The 25,400-nt window shown below is 48.6% G+C and overlaps 1 protein-coding gene across 1 annotated transcript; it reads left to right on the top strand.

Moving 5' to 3' along the window:
* Window positions 1-23,878, top strand: LOC135536892 (stimulated by retinoic acid gene 8 protein-like; the record flags this gene model as incomplete). Its single annotated transcript, XM_064963115.1, has 7 exons — window positions 1-91; window positions 183-264; window positions 2,961-3,125; window positions 7,697-7,991; window positions 16,237-16,298; window positions 18,958-19,069; window positions 23,399-23,878. Coding segments are annotated over 7 exons (888 nt in total), but the record flags the coding sequence as incomplete, so codon positions are not given.
* Window positions 23,879-25,400: the final 1,522 nt, after the last annotated feature.

Genomic DNA, 25,400 nt, shown 5'->3' on the forward strand with positions numbered 1-25,400 from the left:
TGTCTGGTCGCTCAGTGGAAGATCTTGGACCACGCCAAAGGATTTCTGAAAGAGCAGGAAGCCCACCTGAGCAGACTGATGCTACTGAAAGGTGAGAGGAGCCCAATGCCCTTTTGATGTGTACAGAACAACCACGCTCTGTGATTAAGGGCACGGTTTCTCATTCACCGACATGTGTTTAGGGATATTCCTCGGTAATGAAGACGGGCCGTGCAGCTTGGAGGAAGTGAGGGCAGAGTACCGGAGGCTGCAGTCACACAGCAGGTACACTACTCCCATTGACATACACTAGATCTTTATTTTACTAGGTCAGTTAAGAACAAATTCTTATTTTCAATGACGGTTTAGGAGCAGTGGGTTAACTGCCTTGGAACAGTGGGTTAACTGCCTTGGAACAGTGGGTTAACTGCCTAGGAACAGTGGGTTAACTGCCTTGGAACAGTGGGTTAACTGCCTAGGGACAGTGGGTTAACTGCCTAGGAACAGTGGGTTAACTGCCTAGGAACAGTGGGTTAACTGCCTAGGAACAGTGGGTTAACTGCCTTGGAACAGTGGGTTAACTGCCTAGGGACAGTGGGTTAACTGCCTAGGAACAGTGGGTTAATTGCCTAGGAGCCGTGGGTTAACTGCCTAGGAACAGTGGGTTAACTGGTCTAGGAACAGTGGGTTAACTGCCTAGGAACAGTGGGTTAACTGCCTTGGAACAGTGGGTTAACTGCCTTGGAACAGTGGGTTAACTGCCTAGGAACAGTGGGGTTAACTGCCTAGGAACAGTGGGGTTAACTGCCTAGGAACAGTGGGTTAACTGCCTAGGAACAGTGGGTTAACTGCCTAGGAACAGTGGGTTAACTGCCTAGGAACAGTGGGGTTAACTGCCTAGGAACAGTGGGTTAACTGCCTAGGAACAGTGGGTTAACTGCCTAGGAACAGTGGGTTAACTGCCTAGGAACAGTGGGTTAACTGCCTTGGAACAGTGGGTTAACTGCCTAGGAACAGTGGGTTAACTGCCTAGGAACATTGGGTTAACTGCCTTGGAACAGTGGGTTAACTGCCTAGGAACAGTGGGTTAACTGCCTTGGAACAGTGGGTTAACTGCCTAGGGACAGTGGGTTAACTGCCTAGGAACAGTGGGTTAACTGCCTAGGAACAGTGGGTTAACTGCCTAGGAACAGTGGGTTAACTGCCTTGGAACAGTGGGTTAACTGCCTTGGAACAGTGGGTTAACTGCCTAGGGACAGTGGGTTAACTGCCTAGGAACAGTGGGTTAACTGCCTAGGAACAGTGGGTTAATTGCCTAGGAGCCGTGGGTTAACTGCCTAGGAACAGTGGGTTAACTGGTCTAGGAACAGTGGGTTAACTGCCTAGGAACAGTGGGTTAACTGCCTTGGAACAGTGGGTTAACTGCCTTGGAACAGTGGGTTAACTGCCTAGGAACAGTGGGTTAACTGCCTAGGAACAGTGGGTTAACTGCCTAGGAACAGTGGGTTAACTGCCCAGGAACAGTGGGTTAACTGCCTTGGAACAGTGGGTTAACTGCCTAGGAACAGTGGGTTAATTGCCTAGGAACAGTGGGTTAACTGCCTAGGAACAGTGGGTTAACTGCCTAGGAACAGTGGGTTAACTGCCTAGGAACAGTGGGTTAACTGCCTTGGAACAGTGGGTTAACTGCCTAGGAACAGCGGGTTAACTGCCTTGGAACAGTGGGTTAACTGCCTAGGAACAGTGGGTTAACTGCCTTGTTCAGGGGCAGAACGACACATTTGTACCTTGTCAGCTCGGGGATTAGATCCAGCAACCTTTCGGTTACTAGTCCAACGCTCTAACCACTAGGCTTAAGAGCATTGGGCCAGTAACTGAAAGGTTTTTGGTTTGAATCCCCGAGCTGACAAGATGGGGAAAAACCTTCCGTTCTGCTGTTGAGCGAGGCAGTTAACAACAGCAGCTCCCAGGGCCCCGATGACGTGGGTTAAGGCAGTTAACAACAGCAGCTCCCAGGGCCCCGATGACGTGGGTTAAGGCAGCCCACTGCCCTTCTCTGAGTCAGAGGGGTTTGTGGGTTAAGGCAGCCCACTGCCCCTCTCTGATTCAGAGGGGTTTGTGGGTTAAGGCAGCCCACTGCCCCTCTCTGAGTCAGAGGGGTTTGGGGTTAAGGCAGCCCAATGCCCCTCTCTGAGTCAGAGGGGTTTGTGGGTTAACAGCTGAAGACACATTTCAGTGACTAGGTATCCCCTTTCCCTAAGTACAGCGTGCCACCTGCAGTTGGTATAGATTACCACTGGGGGGCAGCATCTACCCATGTTATTGAGCATCTACAGTTGTTTATTCACATCTACCCATGTTATTGATAAACTAGTTGTTTATATACATCTACCCATGTTATTGATCATCTACCCATGTTATTGATCAACTACAGTTGTCTATACACATCTACCCATGTTATTGATCAACTACAGTTGTTTATACACATCTACCCATGTTATTGATCATCTACCCATGTTATTGATCAACTAGTTGTTTATATACATCAACCCATGTTATTGATCATCTACCCATGTTATTGATCAACTACAGTTGTTTATACACATCTACCCATGTTATTGATCAACTACAGTTGTCTATACACATCTACCCATGTTATTGATCATCTACCCATGTTATTGATCAACTAGTTGTTTATATACATCTACCCATGTTATTGATCATCTACCCATGTTATTGATCAACCTCCTCCCCCTCCCTTTCCCCCCCTCCCCTCCTCCCCCTCCCTTTCCCCCTCCTCCTTCCCCCTCCCCTCCTCCCTCCTCCCCTCCCCCCCCCATTTCTCCCTCCTCCTTCCCCCCTCCCCTCCCTCCCCCTCCTCCCCCTCCCTTTCTCCCTCCTCCTTCCCCCCCCCTCCCCTCCTGCCCCCCCCCTCCTCCCCCTCCCTTTCCTCCCCCTCCTCCTCCCCCCCCTCCCCTCAGCTCCCTGCGCTCCAGAAGACCTGGTGGCCCCAGGCGTCATGGCGGGGCTGACGGAGAGGACCTGACTGAGACCAGTGAGGAAGACTCTGAGGAGGAGACTCTGGATGACTCCGCCCCCTCTCAGACCTCCATCAACTCTCTAACCAACATCCTGGAGTTTGAAGGGTGGGGGCTCGTGCCAGGGTGAACGAGTAGCAACATCGCTAGCCTATGGCAATCTACTATAGGAGAAAAGTTTAGGCCACCTATTCTATTGGTCAGCTTGTCGAGAAAGAAATAGCCTGTTACAAACAGACTCTGGGACAGTTTTGGGACGATAGATCCCAGATTCATACAGCCAGTAGGCCTATTATTTATATTTAAAATTATATTTAAATATATATTTATATATATTATATTATATATATTTATATATTTATATTTATATATATTTATATATATATATATATATATATATATATATATATATATATATATATATATATATATACATACAGCTGAAGTCGGACGTTTACATACACCTTAGCCAAATATATTTAAACTCAGTTTTTCACTAATGACATTTAATCCGAGTAAAAATTCCCTGTCTTAGATCAGTTCGGATCACCACTTTATTTTAAGAAGGTGAAATGTCAGAATAATAGTAGAGAAAATGATTTATTTCAGCTTTTATTTCTTTCATCACATTCCCAATGGGTCAGAGGTTTTACATGCACTCAATTAGTATTTGGTAGCATTGCCTTTAAATTGTTTAACTTGGGTCAAACGTTTCGGGTAGCCTTCCACAAGCTTCCCACAATAAGTTGGGTGAATTTTGGCCCATTCCTCCTGACAGAGCTGCTGTAACTGAGTCAGGTTCGTAGGCCTCCTTGCTTGCACACGCTTTTTCAGTTCTGCCCACAAATGTTCTATAGGATTGAGGTCAGGGCTTTGTGATGGCCACTCCAATACCTTGACCTTGTTGTCCTTAAGCCATTTTGCCACAACTTATGCTTGGGGTCGTTGTCCATTTGGAAGACCCATTTCCGACCAAGCTTTAACTTCTGTGAACTGGTATTTCCATCAGTGTGGAGGCTTTATAGCTGACCATCAGTGTAGAGGCTATACAGCTGACCAGTCAACTGGTATTTCCATCAGTGTAGAGGCTATACAGCTGACCAGTCAACTGGTATTTCCATCAGTGTGGAGGCTTTATAGCTGACCATCAGTGTAGAGGCTATACAGCTGACCATCAGTGTGGAGGCTATACAGCTGACCATCAGTGTGGAGGCTATACAGCTGACCATCAGTGTGGAGGCTATACAGCTGACCATCAGTGTGGAGGCTATACAGCTGACCATCAGTGTGGAGGCTATACAGCTGACCATCAGTGTGGAGGCTGTACAGCTGACCATCAGTGTAGAGGCTGTACAGCTGACCATCAGTGTGGAGGCTATACAGCTGACCATCAGTGTGGAGGCTATACAGCTGACCATCAGTGTGGAGGCTATACAGCTGACCATCAGTGTGGAGGCTGTACAGCTGACCATCAGTGTGGAGGCTGTACAGCTGACCATCAGTGTGGAGGCTGTACAGCTGACCATCAGTGTGGAGGCTATACAGCTGACCATCAGTGTGGAGGCTATACAGCTGACCATCAGTGTGGAGGCTATACAGCTGACCATCAGTGTAGAGGCTATACAGCTGACCATCAGTGTGGAGGCTATACAGCTGACCATCAGTGTAGAGGCTATACAGCCGACCAGTCAACTGGTATTTCCATCAGTGTAGAGCGTCAGTGTAGAGGCTATACAGCTGACCAGTCAACTGGTATTTGCATCAGTGTAGAGGCTATACAGCCGACCAGTCAACTGGTATTTGCATCAGTGTGGAGGCTATACAGCCGCCCATCAGTGTAGAGGCTATACAGCTGACCAGTCAACTGGTATTTCCATCAGTGTAGAGGCTATACAGCTGACCATCAGTGTAGAGGCTATACAGCTGACCAGTCAACTGGTATTTCCATCAGTGTAGAGGCTATACAGCTGACCATCAGTGTAGAGGCTATACAGCTGACCAGTCAACTGGTATTTCCATCAGTGTAGAGGCTATACAGCTGACCATCAGTGTAGAGGCTATACAGCCGACCAGTCAACTGGTATTTCCATCAGTGTAGAGGCTATACAGCTGACCATCAGTGTAGAGGCTATACAGCTGACCAGTCAACTGGTATTTCCATCAGTGTAGAGGCTATACAGCTGACCAGTCAACTGGTATTTCCATCAGTGTAGAGGCTATACAGCTGACCAGTCAACTGGTATTTCCATCAGTGTAGAGGCTATACAGCTGACCATCAGTGTAGAGGCTATACAGCTGACCAGTCAACTGGTATTTCCATCAGTGTCGAGGCTATACAGCTGACCAGTCAACTGGTATTTCCATCAGTGTAGAGGCTATACAGCTGACCATCAGTGTAGAGGCTATACAGCTGACCAGTCAACTGGTATTTCCATCAGTGTAGAGGCTATACAGCTGACCATCAGTGTAGAGGCTATACAGCCGCCCAGCAACTGGTATTTCCATCAGTGTAGAGGCTATACAGCTGACCAGTCAACTGGTATTTCCATCAGTGTAGAGGCTATACAGCCGACCAGTCAACTGGTATTTCCATCAGTGTGGAGGCTATACAGCTGACCAGTCAACTGGTATTTCCATCAGTGTAGAGGCTATACAGCTGACCATCAGTGTAGTTTCTATACAGCCGCCCAGCAACTGGTATTTCCATCAGTGTAGAGGCTATACAGCTGACCAGTCAACTGGTATTTCCATCAGTGTAGAGGCTATACAGCCGACCAGTCAACTGGTATTTCCATCAGTGTGGAGGCTATACAGCTGACCATCAGTGTAGAGGCTATACAGCTGACCATCAGTGTAGAGGCTATACAGCTGACCATCAGTGTAGAGGCTATACAGCTGACCATCAGTGTAGAGGCTATACAGCCGACCAGTCAACTGGTATTTCCATCAGTGTAGAGGCTATACAGCTGACCAGTCAACTGGTATTTCCATCAGTGTGGAGGCTATACAGCTGACCATCAGTGTGGAGGCTATACAGCTGACCATCAGTGTAGAGGCTATACAGCTGACCATCAGTGTAGAGGCTATACAGCTGACCATCAGTGTAGAGGCTATACAGCTGACCATCAGTGTAGAGGCTATACAGCCGACCAGTCAACTGGTATTTCCATCAGTGTAGAGGCTATACAGCTGACCAGTCAACTGGTATTTCCATCAGTGTGGAGGCTATACAGCTGACCATCAGTGTGGAGGCTATACAGCTGACCATCAGTGTAGAGGCTATACAGCTGACCATCAGTGTAGAGGCTATACAGCTGACCAGTCAACTGGTATTTCCATCAGTGTGGAGGCTATACAGCTGACCATCAGTGTAGAGGCTATACAGCCGACCAGTCAACTGGTATTTGCATCAGTGTAGAGGCTATACAGCTGACCATCAGTGTAGAGGCTATACAGCTGACCAGTCAACTGGTATTTCCATCAGTGTAGAGGCTATACAGCTGACCATCAGTGTAGAGGCTATACAGCCGACCAGTCAACTGGTATTTCCATCAGTGTAGAGGCTATACAGCCGACCAGTCAACTGGTATTTCCATCAGTGTAGAGGCTATACAGCTGACTATCAGTGTAGAGGCTATACAGCTGACCAGTCAACTGGTATTTCCATCAGTGTAGAGGCTATACAGCCGACCAGTCAACTGGTATTTCCATCAGTGTAGAGGCTATACAGCTGACCATCAGTGTGGAGGCTATACAGCTGACCATCAGTGTAGAGGCTATACAGCTGACCAGTCATCTGGTATTTCTATCAGTATAGAGGCTATACAGCTGACCATCAGTGTAGAGGCAATTCAGTCTGTTTATAGACCAACCTATGGACAGTCTGTTTAGAGACCAACCTATTGACAGTCTGATTATAGACCAACTAATTGACAGTCAGATTATAGACCAATTTATTGACAGAATGAGTGACAATAGAAGATACTTCTCAAGGGACAATTCTGTCCCCGCCTTCGTCTCAGTTGAAGCTCCTCCCCAAAGTCCAAATGAAACTGAAGTCATATTTTTGAATGAACAATCTGTCAGGATTTCAGCCTTGGCTGGTTGCTTCTATTAGATGTCCTGTCTCCGTTGAGATGTTTTAACTGTCCGTAGTGCGTTAAGTTAGTGCTTTACTGGCCTGTGCCTAGGGATCAAGGATTCAGCACGAGGGGGTTTATAGCTGGGGGCACTGAGGTGCACCTCTGACCATGGGAGAGGGGTTTAAAAAAGGGACTCGTTCATTTCACCTAATTAATGTATAACCTCCATAAAACAGCAATGATCTTTTTCTCTCTCTCTCCCATCCCGATCCCTCTCTCTCTCCCCATCACACTCTCTCTCCCCATCACACTCTCTCTCTCCCATCCCTATCTATCTCTCCCCAATCACCCTCTCTCTCTCCCCATCCCTTTCTCTCTCCCCATCACACTCTCTCTCTCCCATCCCTATCTATCTCTCCCCAATCACCCTCTCTCTCTCCCCATCCCTTTCTCTCTCCCCATCTCTCTCTCTCTCCCCATCGCTCTCTCTCCCCATCTTTCTCTCCCCATCTCTCTCCCCATCCCTCTCTCTCCCATCCCTATCTATCTCTCCCCAATCACACTCTCTCTCTCCCCCATCTCTCTATTTCTCCCCAGGTACTTGTTGTTCTACAGACAGACACTGGAGAAGTTGGTTTGTAGCGGTGTGCTGAGCCCGGGACAGACTGGTCTGGCTGTAGTATCTGAAGCTATCTCAGGCCTGTGGGATAGCTTCTCTCCAGAGCGCCGGGCAGCCTACCAGACCTGTCCCCCCCAGCAGAGCACCCTGGGCTGGGATGGGCCGGCAGAGACACCCCCTAATCCTGTTCCAGACACCCACCTCCACCTCACGCTCCAGCCCTCCACTCAGGCAAACAGACAGGGAGCCTCTTCTCCTTCTAGCTATGAAGAGGTGGGTACAGCTTTCCTTAATCAATTATTTAATCAATTATAATGAATTATTTTATTGATTACTGGATTTTAATTGATTTGGCCAAGTGGCGCGGCGGTCTAAGGCATTGCATCTCAGTGCTAGAGGCGTCACTACAGACCCTGGTTCGATCCCCAGCCCGTTTTCTTGAAGATCACTCCGAGACCCAAACGCTGCAGCTCTGTCGGCCATTGACTTGTCGTTCCCACCAGCCATCCAAACACCGCTGTCATCAAATGGACTCATGGTAGCTACTAGTTCTGACTGAGCTCAATCGTCATGAAACGCAAATACAGCGATGAGTTTCTCTCTCTTAGTTTCACACAAACGTTGAGAAATAAACGGGAGCGCCCACAAGGGGAAGTGCTTAGTAATGAGTCTCTGAAAACCAACTAATTAATCAAACGACACGTCCTGATCAAACACAGCGTGACGGTAAACCCAGGGAGGTCTTTCAGAGCAGGATGCTTCTGGGAAACAGTGCTTCTGGGAAACAGTGGTTCTGGGAAACAGTGCTTCTGGGAAACGGTCCTTCTGGGAAACTGTCCTTCTGGAAACAGTGCTTCGACAGTGGAACAGTGAGTCAGCTAGCAAGGCGTTGTTGTCATTTTCTAACAGGTGATGATCAGCAGACATAAGGGAGTAACTAACTAACCTTCATAGTAGTAGATGTTTCTCTTTCTAACAATCCCCTGACCTTGTGCACAGCTAATAGCTAACAATCCCCTGGCCTTGTACACAGCTAATAGCTAACAATCCCCTGGCCTTGTACACAGCTAATAGCTAACAATCCCCTGGCCTTGTACACAGCTAATAGCTAACAATCCCCTGGCCTTGTACACAGCTAATAGCTAACAATCCCCTGGCTTTGTACACAGCTAATAGCTAACAATACCCTGTTCTTGTACACAGCTAATAGCTAACAATCCCCTGGCCTTGTACACAGCTAATAGCTAACATTCCCCTGGCTTTGTACACAGCTAATAGCTAACAATACCCTGTTCTTGTACACAGCTAATAGCTAACAATCCCCTGACCTTGTACACAGCTAATAGCTAACAATCCCCTGACCTTGTACACAGCTAATAGCTAACAATCCCCTGGCCTTGTACACAGCTAATAGCTAACAATCCCCTGGCCTTGTACACAGCTAATAGCTAACAATCCCCTGGCTTTGTACACAGCTAATAGCTAACAATACCCTGTTCTTGTACACAGCTAATAGCTAACAATCCCCTGGCCTTGTACACAGCTAATAGCTAACAATCCCCTGGCCTTGTGCACAGCTAATAGCTAACAATCCCCTGGCCTTGTACACAGCTAATAGCTAACAATCCCCTGGCCTTGTACACAGCTAATAGCTAACAATCCCCTGACCTTGTACACAGCTAATAGCTAACAATCCCCTGACCTTGTACACAGCTAATAGCTAACAATCCCCTGACCTTGTACACAGCTAATAGCTAACAATCCCCTGGCCTTGTACACAGCTAATAGCTAACAATCCCCTGGCCTTGTACACAGCTAATAGCTAACAATCCCCTGGCCTTGTACACAGCTAATAGCTAACAATCCCCTGGCCTTGTACACAGCTAATAGCTAACAATCCCCTGACCTTGTACACAGCTAATAGCTAACAATCCCCTGACCTTGTACACAGCTAATAGCTAACAATCCCCTGGCCTTGTACACAGCTAATAGCTAACAATCCCCTGGCCTTGTACACAGCTAATAGCTAACATTCCCCTGGCCTTGTACACAGCTAATAGCTAACAATCCCCTGGCCTTGTACACAGCTAATAGCTAATGTTAGCCAAACAAGCTATCTACTGATAGTACAACACTAACTAACAGTACTGATGAAGATGAAAAATGATCAGGCCTACTGTAAATAACTTACTGTAGAAATGATCAGGCCTACTGTAAATAACTTACTGTAGAAATGATCAGGCCTACTGTAAATAACTTACTGTAGAAATTACCAGGCTTACTGTAAATAACTTACTGTAGAAATTACCAGGCCTACTGTAAATAACTTACTGTAGAAATTACCAGGCCTACTGTAAATAACTTACTGTAGAAATTACCAGGCCTACTGTAAATAACTTACTGTAGAAATTACCAGGCCTACTGTAAATAACTTACTGTAGAAATTATTTTTTGCTTTTTTGAGGTAAACCCACTCACACAGTTCTGGGTTGTTCATCTACAACAGGAAGTGGCCTCCTGTCTGACTGAGAACCCACTCACACAGTTCTGGGTTGTTCATCTCCAACAGGAAGTGGCCTCCTGCCTGACTGAGAACCCACTCACACAGTTCTGGGTTGTTCATCTACAACAGGAAGTGGCCTCCTGCCTGCCTGAGGAAGCAGTAGATGTTCTGGTCCAGGTTGGCACCATGTACCCGTGTCAGTCCGGGTTCTCAACGTATCACCTCTGAGTCTAAACCTGAGCCCAGAATAGACGTGCTTGTTGAAAACGTCAACCTGTGGGATTTCATCAATCGGTTTATTCATGTTCAGAATAAAATAAATATTGTATTTTTAACAGCACCAGTTCCAACTTAGACGGATAAAAGAGTGTTTTTAACGAGGCGCAATGCTGCCCTACCAAGCAACAAGGCGGTAACTGCTCGTTTGGTCTAAAATGAGTTCATGTCATGTTTTGCTACATTAAATACAAGTTTAATCATGTGGACAAGTGTCCTGCCTCATATTTTGGTCAGGAGAAAATGAAAATGTTAACAGTAACTGGATGACGATGAAACCGAAGGTAAATTAAAGGCCATTTTTCTCAGTTTCACGCTATGAGAAGTTACTGCCTTTTTGCTTGGTAGGGCAGAATTAAACATGATTAGATATTTAAATGGATATTTTATGGCATTATTCTTCTTTGTTTTTGTCTATATTGCATTTGTTTTAGACATAAGGGTAATGAAATTGACCAATATTGTTACGATAACTAGGAGTGGAATCAGGCGCAGAGAGCAGGGTTCAGTCGTTTTGTCAAATTTATTCCCCAGCGCAACAAAAACGGTCACGCCAACACACAGGGCGTATATAAGTTGCCAGTCCAAACAACAGGACAGAAATGGTCCGGCGAATAACGACAAGAACAAAATAACACCATCCAACACAGAGTAACAAGAAACAAGCCCGCACAAATACCCAGCGGGTCTAGTGCCCTTAAATACCCTACAAACAAACCCTAACCCAATTAACCAATAACCAAAAACAAACGGAAAGGGATTCGATGGCAGCTAATAGGCCGGCGACGACGACCGCCGAGCACCGCCCCAACAGGAAGAGGCACCATCCTCGGCGAGGTTCGTGACAAATATTTACATATAGCTGCATATTTCCGTGAGCTTGGGTCCCAGGAAAACACAGAATTTCTCATTTGGGTCCCAGGCTGAAAAAGTTAAAGAGCCCCTGGGTCAGGGGTCACACCGTCTCACAGCCTCCTCTCCTTCCCTATGGAGAGGTCAGGGGTCACACCTTCTCACAGCCTCCTCTCCTTCCTATGGAGAGGTCAGGGGTCACACCGTTTCACAGCATCCTCTCCTTCCCTATGGAGAGGTCAGGGGTCACACGGACTCACAGCCTCCTCTCCTTCCCTATGGAGAGGTCAGAGGTCACACCGTCTCACAGCCTCCTCTCCTTCCCTATGGAGAGGTCAGGGGTCACACGGTCTCACAGCCTCCTCTCCTTCCCTATGGAGAGGTCAGGGGTCACACGGTCTCACAGCCTCCTCTCCTTCCCTATGGAGAGGTCAGAGGTCACACCGTCTCACAGCCTCCTCTCCTTCCTATGGAGAGGTCAGGGGTCACACCGTCTCACAGCCTCCTCTCCTTCCCTATGGAGAGGTCAGTGGTCACACTGTCTCACAGCCTCCTCTCCTTCCCTATGGAGAGGTCAGGGGTCACACCGTCTCACAGCCTCCTCTCCTTCCCTATGGAGAGGTCAGGGGTCACACTGTCTCACAGCCTCCTCTCCTTCCCTATGGAGAGGTCAGGGGTCACACTGTCTCACAGCCTCCTCTCCTTCCTATGGAGAGGTCAGGGGTCACACCGTCTCACAGCCTCCTCTCCTTCCCTATGGAGAGGTCAGGGGTCACACTGTCTCACAGCCTCCTCTCCTTCCCTATGGAGAGGTCAGGGGTCACACCGTCTCACAGCCTCCTCTCCTTCCTATGGAGAGGTCAGGGGTCACACCGTCTCACAGCCTCCTCTCCTTCCTATGGAGAGGTCAGGGGTCACACCGTCTCACAGCCTCCTCTCCTTCCCTATGGAGAGGTCAGGGGTCACACCGTATCACAGCCTCCTCTCCTTCCCTATGGAGAGGTCAGGGGTCACACTGTATCACAGCCACATCCACATCCTCCAGCTACCATGTTCTGTCCCAGCTGTTTCTCCAGACAGTGAGCTGCTCTGTGTCTCCAGACAGTGAGCTGCTCTGTTTCTCCAGACAGTGAGCTGCTCTGTTTCTCCAGACAGTGAGCTGCTCTGTTTCTCCAGACAGTGAGCTGCTCTGTTTCTCCAGACAGTGAGCTGCTCTGTGTCTCCAGACAGTGAGCTGCTCTGTTTCTCCAGACAGTGAGCTGCTCTGTTTCTCCAGACAGTGAGCTGCTCTGTTTCTCCAGACAGTGAGCTGCTCTGTGTCTGCAGACAGTGAGCTGCTCTGTGTCTCCAGACAGTGAGCTGCTCTGTGTCTCCAGACAGTGAGCTGCTCTGTTTCTCCAGACAGTGAGCTGCTCTGTTTCTCCAGACAGTGAGCTGCTCTGTTTCTGCAGACAGTGAGCTGCTCTGTTTCTCCAGACAGTGAGCTGCTCTGTTTCTCCAGACAGTGAGCTGCTCTGTTTCTCCAGACAGTGAGCTGCTCTGTTTCTCCAGACAGTGAGCTGCTCTGTGTCTGCAGACAGTGAGCTGCTCTGTGTCTCCAGACAGTGAGCTGCTCTGTTTCTCCAGACAGTGAGCTGCTCTGTGTCTGCAGACAGTGAGCTGCTCTGTGTCTCCAGACAGTGAGCTGCTCTGTTTCTCCAGACAGTGAGCTGCTCTGTTTCTCCAGACAGTGAGCTGCTCTGACTCTGCAGACAGTGAGCTGCTCTGTTTCTCCAGACAGTGAGACAGTGCAGACAGTGAGCTGCTCTGTTTCTCCAGACAGTGAGCTGCTTTCTCCAGACTGCTGCTCTTTCTCCAGACAGTGAGCTGCTCTGTTTCTCCAGACAGTGAGCTGCTCTGTTTCTCCAGACAGTGAGCTGCTCTGTTTCTCCAGACAGTGAGCTGCTCTGTGTCTCCAGACAGTGAGCTGCTCTGTTTCTCCAGACAGTGAGCTGCTCTGTGTCTCCAGACAGTGAGCTGCTCTGCTCCAGACAGTGAGCTGCTCTGTTTCTCCAGACAGTGAGCTGCTCTGTTTCTCCAGACAGTGAGCTGCTCTGTTTCTCCAGACAGTGAGCTGCTCTGTTTCTCCAGACAGTGAGCTGCTCTGTTTCTCCAGACAGTGAGCTGCTCTGTTTCTGAGCTGCTCTGTTTCTCCAGACAGTGAGCTGCTCTGTGTCTCCAGACAGTGAGCTGCTCTGTGTCTCCAGACAGTGAGCTGCTCTGTTTCTCCAGACAGTGAGCTGCTCTGTTTCTCCAGACAGTGAGCTGCTCTGTTTCTCCAGACAGTGAGCTGCTCTGTTTCTCCAGACAGTGAGCTGCTCTGTTTCTCCAGACAGTGAGCTGCTCTGTGTCTGCAGACAGTGAGCTGCTCTGTGTCTGCAGACAGTGAGCTGCTCTGTTTCTCCAGACAGTGAGCTGTCTGTTTGGGACAGAGACCCCATAGTGATGGGAGACAGTCAGTCATACCCCTGGAGAAATGGGACAGAGACCCCATAGTGATGGATGGGAGACAGTCAGTCACACCCCTGGAGAAATGGGACAGAGACCCCATAGTGATGGAAGACAGACAATCAGTCATACCCCTGGAGAAATGGGACAGAGACCCCATAGTGATGGAAGACAGACAGTCAGTCAGTCATACCCCTGGAGAAATGAGACAGAGACCCCATAGTGATGGATGGAAGACAGACAGTCAGTCATACCCCTGGAGAAATGGGACAGAGACCCCATAGTGATGGATGGAAGACAGACAGTCAGTCATACCCCTGGAGAAATGGGACAGAGACCCCATAGTGATGGAAGACAGACAGTCAGTCATACCCCTGGAGAAATGGGACAGAGACCCCATAGTGATGGAAGGCTGACAGTCATACCCCTGGAGAAATGGGACAGAGACCCCATAGTGATGGATGGAAGACAGACAGTCAGTCATACCCCTGGAGAAATGGGACAGAGACCCCATAGTGATGGAAGACAGACAGTCAGTCAGTCATACCCCTGGAGAAATGAGACAGAGACCCCATAGTGATGGATGGAAGACAGAGACAGACAGTCAGTCATACCCCTGGAGAAATGGGACAGAGACCCCATAGTGATGGATGGAAGACAGACAGTCAGTCATACCCCTGGAGAAATGGGACAGAGACCCCATAGTGATGGAAGACAGACAGTCAGTCATACCCCTGGAGAAATGGGACAGAGACCCCATAGTGATGGAAGACAGACAGTCAGTCATACCCCTGGAGAAATGGGACAGAGACCCCATAGTGATGGATGGAAGACAGACAGTCATACCCCTGGAGAAATGGGACAGAGACCCCATAGTGATGGAAGACAGACAGTCAGTCATACCCCTGGAGAAATGGGACAGATACCCCATAGTGATGGATGGAAGACAGACAGTCAGTCATACCCCTGGAGAAATGGGACAGAGACCCCATAGTGATGGATGGAAGACAGACAGTCAGTCATACCCCTGGAGAAATGGGACAGAGACCCCATAGTGATGGAAGACAGACAGTCAGTCATACCCCTGGAGAAATGGGACAGAGACCCCATAGTGATGGATGGAAGACAGACAGACAGTCATACCCCTGGAGAAATGGGACAGAGACCCCATAGTGATGGATGGAAGACAGACAGACAGTCATACCCCTGGAGAAATGGGACAGAGACCCCATAGTGATGGAAGACAGACAGTCAGTCATACCCCTGGAGAAATGGGACAGAGACCCCATAGTGATGGATGGAAGACAGACAGTCAGTCATACCCCTGGAGAAATGGGACAGAGACCCCATAGTGATGGATGGAAGACAGACAGTCATACCCCTGGAGAAATGGGACAGAGACCCCATAGTGATGGAAGACAGACAGTCAGTCATACCCCTGGAGAAATGGGACAGATACTCCATAGTGATGGATGGAAGACAGACAGTCAGTCATACCCCTGGAGAAATGGGACAGAGACCCCATAGTGATGGAAGACAGACAGTCAGTCATACCCCTGGAGAAATGGGACAGAGACCCCATAGTGATGGAAGACAGACAGTCAGTCATACCCCTGGAGAAATGGGACAGAGACCCCATAGTGATGGATGGAAGACAGACAGACAGTCATACCCCTGGAGAAATGGGACAGAGACCCCATAGTGATGGATGGAAGACAGACAGACAGTCATACCCCTGGAGAAATGGGACAGAGACCCCATAGTGATGGAAGACAGACAGTCAGTCATACCCCTGGAGAAATGGGACAGAGACCCCATGGTGATGGATGGAAGACAGACAGACAGTCATACCCCTGGAGAAATGGGACAGAGACCCCATAGTGATGGATGGAAGACAGACAGTCAGTCATACCCCTGGAGAAATGGGACAGAGACCCCATAGTGATGGATGGAAGACAGACAGTCAGTCATACCCCTGGAGAAATGGGACAGAGACCCCATAGTGATGGATGGAAGACAGACAGTCAGTCATACCCCTGGAGAAATGGGATAGAGACCCCATAGTGATGACCCCATAGTGATGGAAAGGCAGTCAGTCATACCCCTGGAGAAATGGGACAGAGACCCCATAGTGATGGAAGACAGACAGTCAGTCATACCCCTGGAGAAATGGGACAGAGACCCCATAGTGATGGATGGAAGACAGACAGTCAGTCATACCCCTGGAGAAATGGGACAGAGACCCCATAGTGATGGAAGGCAGTCAGTCATACCCCTGGAGAAATGGGACAGAGACCCCATAGTGATGGAAGACAGACAGATCTACAGCTTGTAGTTTCCTCTTGTTTCAGCCATGTTGTTGCAACCGTTCCAGAATGTTGTTTGTTTGTTTGTTGTCAGGACCTGCTTCAGGATGCCTATGATGTGGTGAAGAAAGAGATGGACTCCACTTCAGACCACAGGTAGATTCACATAGTTCTTTACGCTGATTTAATTACACAGCTGGCAATACAGTACGATGTCATCTGGAATCACCTAGAATGGTGTCCTTCAGGGTCATCACATATCAATCAATCAATCAAATGTATTTATATAGCCCTTCGTACATCAGCTGATGTCTCAAAGTGCTGTACAGAAACCCAGCCTAAAACCCCCAAACAGCAAGCAATGCAGGTGTAGAAGCACGGTGGCTAGGAAAAACTCTCCAGAAAGGCCTGAACCTAGGAAGAAACCTAGAGAGGAACCAGGCTATGTGGGGTGGGCCAGTCCTCTTCTGGCTGTGCCGGGTGGAAATTATAACAGAACATGGCCAAGATGTTCAAATGTTCATAAATGACCAGCAGAGAGAGGGCAGGTATCAGAACAGGGCAGGTCTCAGAACAGGGCAGGTATCAGAACAGGGCAGGTCTCAGAACAGGGCAGGTATCAGAACAGGGCAGGTATCAGAACAGGGCAGGTATCAGAACAGGGCAGGTATCAGAACAGGGCAGGTCTCAGAACAGGGCAGGTATCAGAACAGGGCAGGTATCAGAACAGGGCAGGTCTCAGAACAGGGCAGGTCTCAGAACAGGGCAGGTCTCAGAACAGGGCAGGTATCAGAACAGGGCAGGTCTCAGAACAGGGCAGGTATCAGAACAGGGCAGGTATCAGAACAGGTTAGGTCTCAGAACAGGGCAGGTCTCAGAACAGGGCAGGTCTCAGAACAGGGCAGGTCTCAGAACAGGGCAGGTATCAGAACAGGGCAGGTATCAGAACAGGGCAGGTCTCAGAACAGGGCAGGTCTCAGAACAGGGCAGGTCTCAGAACAGGGCAGGTATCAGAACAGGGCAGGTCTCAGAACAGGGCAGGTCTCAGAACAGGGCAGGTCTCAGAACAGGGCAGGTATCAGAACAGGGCAGGTATCAGAACAGGGCTGGTCTCAGAACGGAACAGGTCTCAACATGTTAGTGGTAAGGCAGGAGAGAGCGGGAGGGATGAGGAAAGAGAGAAGAGATAGAGACGAGGAGGGAGAGCGAGGGCAGAGGAGAGAGGGGGAGAAGAGAGAGAGAGACAGAGAGACAGGGTAGAGGAGAGAGGGGGAGAAGACAGACAGAGAGACAGGGTAGAGGAGACAGAGAGAGAGAGAGAGAGACAGGGTAGAGGAGAGGAGAGAGACAGGAGAGAAGAGAGAGACAGGAGAGAAGAGAGAGTAGAGGAGAGAGAGAGAGAGTAGAGGAGAGAGAGATGGTAAAGGTGGTGGCTTTGGAGCAGCTCATTAAGAATTCACTTTTAATTAGGTCTCCCTCAACAAAGGACTGGGCCCTGACGTGCCCTGGATAACACACACAGACATACACACACTCCCTGTTCACAGAAACCGATGCACTGGCAGGGAACGTGGTTCACAGGAAGTCCCTCTGCCTCCATCTTCCCATTGGAGGAGAAGGTCAGAGGGGAGGGACCTCCTGGCTTTCTCATCCAATGGGATTTAATAAGAAGGCGAGGAGAAAGGACTCAAGGAGTATGTTCTTTGAGATTGTCCCAATGCTCTCTCTCTTAATAATCACCTTCTCTACTCAGTCTCTTTTCCCTGCTCCTCTGTCCTCTGATGGTCTGGTGTTGACTCATTACCAACCACTTGTCTCTGTGTGTCTCCAGTCTTGTCTGCTCCTCTGTCCTCTGATGGACTGGAGGACTGGTGTTGACTCATTACCAACCACTTGTCTCTGTGTGTCTCCAGTCCTGTCTGCTCCTCTGTCCTCTGATGGACTGGAGGACTGGTGTTGACTCATTACCAACCACTTGTCTCTGTGTGTCTCCAGTCCTGTCTGCTCCTCTGTCCTCTGATGGACTGGAGGACTGGTGTTGACTCATTACCAACCACTTGTCTCTGTGTGTCTCCAGTCCTGTCTGCTCCTCTGTCCTCTGATGGACTGGAGGACTGGTGTTGACTCATTACCAACCACTTGTCTCTGTGTGTCTCCAGTCCTGTCTGCTCCTCTGTCCTCTGATGGACTGGAGGACTGGTGTTGACTCATTACCAACCACTTGTCTCTGTGTGTCTCCAGTCCTGTCTGCTCCTCTGTCCTCTGATGGACTGGAGGACTGGTGTTGACTCATTACCAACCACTTGTCTCTGTGTGTCTCCAGTCCTGTCTGCTCCTCTGTCCTCTGATGGACTGGAGGACTGGTGTTGACTCATTACCAACCACTTGTCTCTGTGTGTCTCCAGTCCTGTCTGCTCCTCTGTCCTCTGATGGACTGGAGGACTGGTGTTGACTCATTACCAACCACTTGTCTCTGTGTGTCTCCAGTCCTGTCTGCTCCTCTGTCCTCTGATGGACTGGAGGACTGGTGTTGACTCATTACCAACCACTTGTCTCTGTGTGTCTCCAGTCCTGTCTGCTCCTCTGTCCTCTGATGGACTGCAGGACTGGTGTTGACTCATTACCAACCACTTGTCTCTGTGTGTCTCCAGTCCTGTCTGCTCCTCTGTCCTCTGATGGACTGCAGGACTGGTGTTGACTCATTACCAACCACTTGTCTCTGTGTGTCTCCAGTCCTGTCTGCTCCTCTGTCCTCTGATGGACTGGAGGACTGGTGTTGACTCATTACCAACCACTTGTCTCTGTGTGTCTCCAGTCCTGTCCTGGCCTCTCCTCAGTGTGGGGACTTTGACAAGTTCCGGGAGATCTATAAGGACATCATGTGTTTCGTCAAGACTCAGATGGTGGAGAAACCAGAATATAACCAGGTATGGTAGAAACCAGAACATAACCAGGTATGGTAGAAACCAGAACATAACCAGGTATGGTAGGAACCAGAACATAACCAGGTATGGTAGGAACCAGAACATAACCAGGTATGGTAGAAACCAGAACATAACCAGGTATGGTAGGAACCAGAACATAATCAGGTATGGTAGGAACCAGAACATAACTAGGTATGGTAGGAACCAGAACATAACCAGGTATGGTAGGAACCAGAACATAACCAGGTATGGTAGGAACCAGAACATAGCCAGGTATGGTAGGAACCAGAACATAACCAGGTATGGTAGGAACCAGAACATAATCAGGTATGGTAGGAACCAGAACATAACCAGGTATGGTAGGAACCAGAACATAACTAGGTATGGTAGAAACCAGAATATAACCAGGTATGGTAGGAACCAGAACATAACCAGGTATGGTAGGAACCAGAACATAGCCAGGTATGGTAGGAACCAGAACATAACCAGGTATGGTAGGAACCAGAACATAGCCAGGTATGGTAGGAACCAGAACATAACTAGGTATGTCTGTCCTCCAGGTAACAGGTTCTCTCTCCCTATAGGACCTGTCTGTCTGTCCTCCAGGTAACAGGTTCTCTCTCCGTATAGGACCTGTCTGTCTGTCCTCCAGGTAACAGGTTCTCTCTCCCTATAGGACCTGTCTGTCTGTCTGTCCTCCAGGTAACAGGTTCTCTCTCCGTATAGGACCTGTCTGTCTGTCTGTCCTCCAGGTAACAGGTTCTCTCTCCCTATAGGACCTGTCTGTCTGTCTGTCCTCCAGGTAACAGGTTCTCTCTCCGTATAGGACCTGTCTGTCTGTCCTCCAGGTAACAGGTTCTCTCTCCGTATAGGACCTGTCTGTCCTCCAGGTAACAGGTTCTCTCTCCGTATAGGACCTGTCTGTCTGTCCTCCAGATAACAGGTTCTCTCTCCGTATAGGACCTGTCTGTCTGTCCTCCAGGTAACAGGTTCTCTCTCCGTATAGGAACTGTCTGTCTGTCCTCCAGATAACAGGTTCTCTCTCCCTATAGGACCTGTCTGTCTGTCCTCCAGGTAACAGGTTCTCTCTCCGTATAGGACCTGTCTGTCCTCCAGGTAACAGGTTCTCTCTCCCTATAGGACCTGTCTGTCTGTCCTCCAGGTAACAGGTTCTCTCTCCCTATAGGACCTGTCTGTCTGTCCTCCAGATAACAGGTTCTCTCTCCCTATAGGACCTGTCTGTCTGCCTGTCCTCCAGGTAACAGGTTCTCTCTCCGTATAGGACCTGTCTGTCTGTCCTCCAGGTAACAGGTTCTCTCTCCGTATAGGACCTGTCTGTCCTCCAGGTAACAGGTTCTCTCTCCCTATAGGACCTGTCTGTCTGTCCTCCAGGTAACAGGTTCTCTCTCCCTATAGGACCTGTCTGTCTGTCCTCCAGGTAACAGGTTCTCTCTCCGTATAGGACCTGTCTGTCTGTCTGTCTGTCCTCCAGGTAACAGGTTCTCTCTCCGTATAGGACCTGTCTGTCTGTCCTCCAGGTAACAGGTTCTCTCCCCCTATAGGACCTGTCTGTCTGTCTGTCCTCCAGGTAACAGGTTCTCTCTCCGTATAGGACCTGTCTGTCTGTCTGTCCTCCAGGTAACAGGTTCTCTCTCCCTATAGGACCTGTCTGTCTGTCCTCCAGGTAACAGGTTCTCTCCCCCTGTAGGACCTGTCTGTCTGTCCTCCAGGTAACAGGTTCTCTCTCCGTATAGGACCTGTCTGTCTGTCCTCCAGGTAACAGGTTCTCTCTCCCTATAGGACCTGTCTGTCTGTCCTCCAGGTAACAGGTTCTCTCTCCCTATAGGACGTGTGTCTGTCTGTCTGTCTGTCCTCCAGGTAACAGGTTCTCTCTCCCTATAGGACCTGTCTGTCTGTCCTCCAGGTAACAGGTTCTCTCTCCCTATAGGACCTGTCTGTCTGTCTGTCCTCCAGATAACAGGTTCTCTCTCCCTATAGGACCTGTCTGTCTGTCCTCCAGGTAACAGGTTCTCTCTCCCTATAGGACCTGTCTGTCTGTCCTCCAGGTAACAGGTTCTCTCTCCCTATAGGACCTGTCTGTCTGTCTGTCCTCCAGGTAACAGGTTCTCTCTCCGTATAGGACCTGTCTGTCTGTCCTCCAGGTAACAGGTTCTCTCCCCCTATAGGACCTGTCTGTCTGTCTGTCCTCAATGTAACAGGTTCTCTCTCCGTATAGGACCTGTCTGTCTGTCCTCCAGGTAACAGGTTCTCTCTCCCTATAGGACCTGTCTGTCTGTCTGTCCTCCAGGTAACAGGTTCTCTCTCCGTATAGGACCTGTCTGTCTGTCCTCCAGGTAACAGGTTCTCTCTCCCTATAGGACCTGTCTGTCTGTCTGTCTGTCCTCCAGGTAACAGGTTCTCTCTCCCTATAGGACCTGTCTGTCTGTCTGTCCTCCAGGTAACAGGTTCTCTCTCCGTATAGGACCTGTCTGTCTGTCCTCCAGGTAACAGGTTCTCTCTCCGTATAGGACCTGTCTGTCTGTCCTCCAGGTAACAGGTTCTCTCTCCCTATAGGACCTGTCTGTCTGTCTGTCCTCCAGGTAACAGGTTCTCTCTCCGTATAGGACCTGTCTGTCTGTCCTCCAGGTAACAGGTTCTCTCTCCCTATAGGACCTGTCTGTCTGTCCTCCAGGTAACAGGTTCTCTCTCCCTATAGGACCTGTCTGTCTGTCCTCCAGATAACAGGTTCTCTCTCCGTATAGGACCTGTCTGTCTGTCCTCCAGGTAACAGGTTCTCTCTCCCTATAGGACCTGTCTGTCTGTCCTCCAGGTAACAGGTTCTCTCTCCGTATAGGACCTGTCTGTCTGTCCTCCAGGTAACAGGTTCTCTCTCCCTATAGGACCTGTCTGTCTGTCTGTCCTCCAGGTAACAGGTTCTCTCTCCCTATAGGACCTGTCTGTCTGTCCTCCAGGTAACAGGTTCTCTCTCCGTATAGGACCTGTCTGTCTGTCCTCCAGGTAACAGGTTCTCTCTCCCTGTAGGACCTGTCTGTCTGTCTGTCTGTCCTCCAGGTAACAGGTTCTCTCTCCGTATAGGACCTGTCTGTCTGTCTGTCCTCCAGGTAACAGGTTCTCTCTCCCTATAGGACCTGTCTGTCTGTCCTCCAGGTAACAGGTTCTCTCCCCCTATAGGACCTGTCTGTCTGTCCTCCAGGTAACAGGTTCTCTCTCCCTATAGGACCTGTCTGTCTGTCCTCCAGGTAACAGGTTCTCTCTCCCTATAGGACCTGTCTGTCTGTCCTCCAGGTAACAGGTTCTCTCTCCGTATAGGACCTGTCTGTCTGTCCTCCAGGTAACAGGTTCTCTCTCCGTATAGGACCTGTCTGTCTGTCCTCCAGGTAACAGGTTCTCTCTCCCTATAGGACCTGTCTGTCTGTCCTCCAGGTAACAGGTTCTCTCTCCGTATAGGACCTGTCTGTCTGTCCTCCAGGTAACAGCTTCTCTCCCCCTATAGGACCTGTCTGTCTGTCCTCCAGGTAACAGCTTCTCTCCCCCTATAGGACCTGTCTGTCTGTCTGTCCTCCAGATAACAGGTTCTCTCTCCCTATAGGACCTGTCTATCTGTCCTCCAGGTAACAGGTTCTCTCTCCCTATAGGACCTGTCTGTCCTCCAGATAACAGGTTCTCTCTCCGTATAGGACCTGTCTGTCTGTCCTCCAGGTAACAGGTTCTCTCTCCCTATAGGACCTGTCTGTCTGTCTGTCCTCCAGGTAACAGGTTCTCTCTCCGTATAGGACCTGTCTGTCTGTCCTCCAGGTAACAGGTTCTCTCTCCGTATAGGACCTGTCTGTCTGTCCTCCAGGTAACAGGTTCTCTCTCCCTATAGGACCTGTCTGTCTGTCCTCCAGGTAACAGGTTCTCTCTCCCTATAGGACCTGTCTGTCTGTCCTCCAGGTAACAGGTTCTCTCCCCCTGTAGGACGTGTCTGTCTGTCTGTCCTCCAGGTAACAGGTTCTCTCCCCCTATAGGACGTGTGTCTGTCTGTCTGTCTGTCCTCCAGGTAACAGGTTCTCTCCCCCTGTAGGACCTGTCTGTCTGTCTGTCCTCCAGGTAACAGGTTCTCTCCCCCTGTAGGACCTGTCTGTCTGTCTGTCCTCCAGGTAACAGGTTCTCTCCCTGTAGGACGTGTGTCTGTCTGTCTGTCCTCCAGGTAACAGGTTCTCTCCCTGTAGGACGTGTGTCTGTCTGTCTGTCCTCCAGGTAACAGGTTCTCTCCCTGTAGGACGTGTGTCTGTCTGTCTGTCCTCCAGGTAACAGGTTCTCTCCCTGTAGGACGTGTGTCTGTCTGCTACGAGGGACCACGAGGAGATCTTTCTCCAGTGCTCCGAGTCCTTCGACAGTGAGGACATGTGAATCACAGGAGGCTGCTGACGGGAGGACGGCTCATAGAAATGTCCGGAAACGAAGCAAACACCCGGAAACCATGGAAACCATGTGTGATGTATTTAATACTTCTCCAGTCATTACCCACAAGCCTGTTCTCCTCAATTAACCTGTTCACCAACTTCCTGTTTCTGGGACCAATCAGAATGTGTTTGATATATTTAATACCGTTCCACTGATTCAGCTCCAGTCATTACCCACAAGCCTTTTCTCCCCAATTAACCTGTTAACCAACTTCCTGTCATGTGAACACCTATTAGTTGAACAAGTGTTTGTTCCTGGTGACATGATTGTGTTGCTTTGTTATGGACTTGATAAATGATCACGTTTTGGGATTTGTTTTTATAAATGTTCAGCTTTTCTACCTGTTTATTGTTACAGACGTATGTTATAATCTGTGTTATAATCGGGTTAGAGTAACATGTGTTATAATCTGTGTTATAATCTGGTTAGAGTAACATGTGTTATAATCTGGTTAGAGTAACATGTTATAATCTGTGTTATCTGGTTAGAGTAACATGTTATAATCTGGTTAGAGTAACATGTTATAATCTGGTTAGAGTAACATGTTATAATCTGGTTAGAGTAACATGTTATAATCTGGTTAGAGTAACATGTTATAATCTGTGTTATAATCTGGTTAGAGTAACATGTTATAATCTGTGTTATAATCTGGTTAGAGTAACATGTTATAATCTGTGTTATAATCTGGTTAGAGTAACATGTTATAATCTGGTTAGAGTAACATGTGTTATAATCTGGTTAGAGTAAAATGTGTTATAATCTGTGTTATAATCTGGTTAGAGTAACATGTGTTATAATCTGTGTTATAATCTGGTTAGAGTAACATGTTATAATCTGGTTAGAGTAACATGTTATAATCTATGTTATAATCTGGTTAGAGTAACATGTTATAATCTGGTTAGAGTAACGTGTTATAAACTGGTTAGAGTAACATGTGTTATAATCTGGTTAGAGTAACATGTGTTATAATCTGGTTAGAGTAACATGTTATAATCTGACATTCATGTTTTTATGTGATGTGTTATAAACTGGTTCAGAGGCAAATCATTCATCAGTTTGTATTTGATGATCATTGTTCAGCCTTTTTAATCCATGAAGAATTAGCATTTCGTCCAGCCAGTCTTTCTCTGTGTATTAAACCTCAGCCTCAGGGAGGGATGGTGGTCTCACAGTGTCCAGCAGCGGTGCCCAAACTAAGGGTCGCGACCCCATGTGGGGACGCCTGATGTGAAAACGAGGTTGCAAACGAGAATTTCCAAAAATCCTGAAAATAAAATGTAAAAAATAAAACACATTTTTTTAAATATCGCCTTTGTATCTTTGTAATGTGGTTAACCTTAAAAATGTAAATGAACATGATTAAATTCTAAAAAGAGAAAATTCAACCAGAGTGGCCCTTAATTCGTGGGGGAAAAGGCTTTTCTGAATGATTCTAGTGTGGCCTTTCGAGCTGCTATTCAATACCCATAAAACCTAGCGGTCAAACAGGGAAATGGTTCCAATCGTTTTTCCACCATTCATCTTTATGGAACCCCTGGTCTTCAGGCTTCTGAGCCTCCTGGTCACTGGTCGCATTCTAGAAATACAGATCACGTGTGTCAGTGTCTGGATGAGTCTGTCTGTCTGGCTGGCTCCAGCCCCAGGCTTGTTCTCTCTCTTCTGCCTTATAGTGAGCAGACCAGTCTCCAGCTGCCTCCAGCCCCAGGCTTGTTCTCTCTCTTCTGCCTTATAGTGAGCAGACCAGTCTCCAGCCCCAGGCTTGTTCTCTCTCTTCTGCCTTATAGTGAGCAGACCAGTCTCCAGCCCCAGGCTTGTTCTCTCTCTCCTGCCTTGTAGTGACCAGACCAGTCTCCAGCCCCAGGCTTGT

The sequence above is a fragment of the Oncorhynchus masou genome, unplaced genomic scaffold (genome assembly GCF_036934945.1).
Source record: "Oncorhynchus masou masou isolate Uvic2021 unplaced genomic scaffold, UVic_Omas_1.1 unplaced_scaffold_679, whole genome shotgun sequence".
NCBI classification, from domain to species: Eukaryota; Metazoa; Chordata; class Actinopteri; order Salmoniformes; family Salmonidae; genus Oncorhynchus; species Oncorhynchus masou.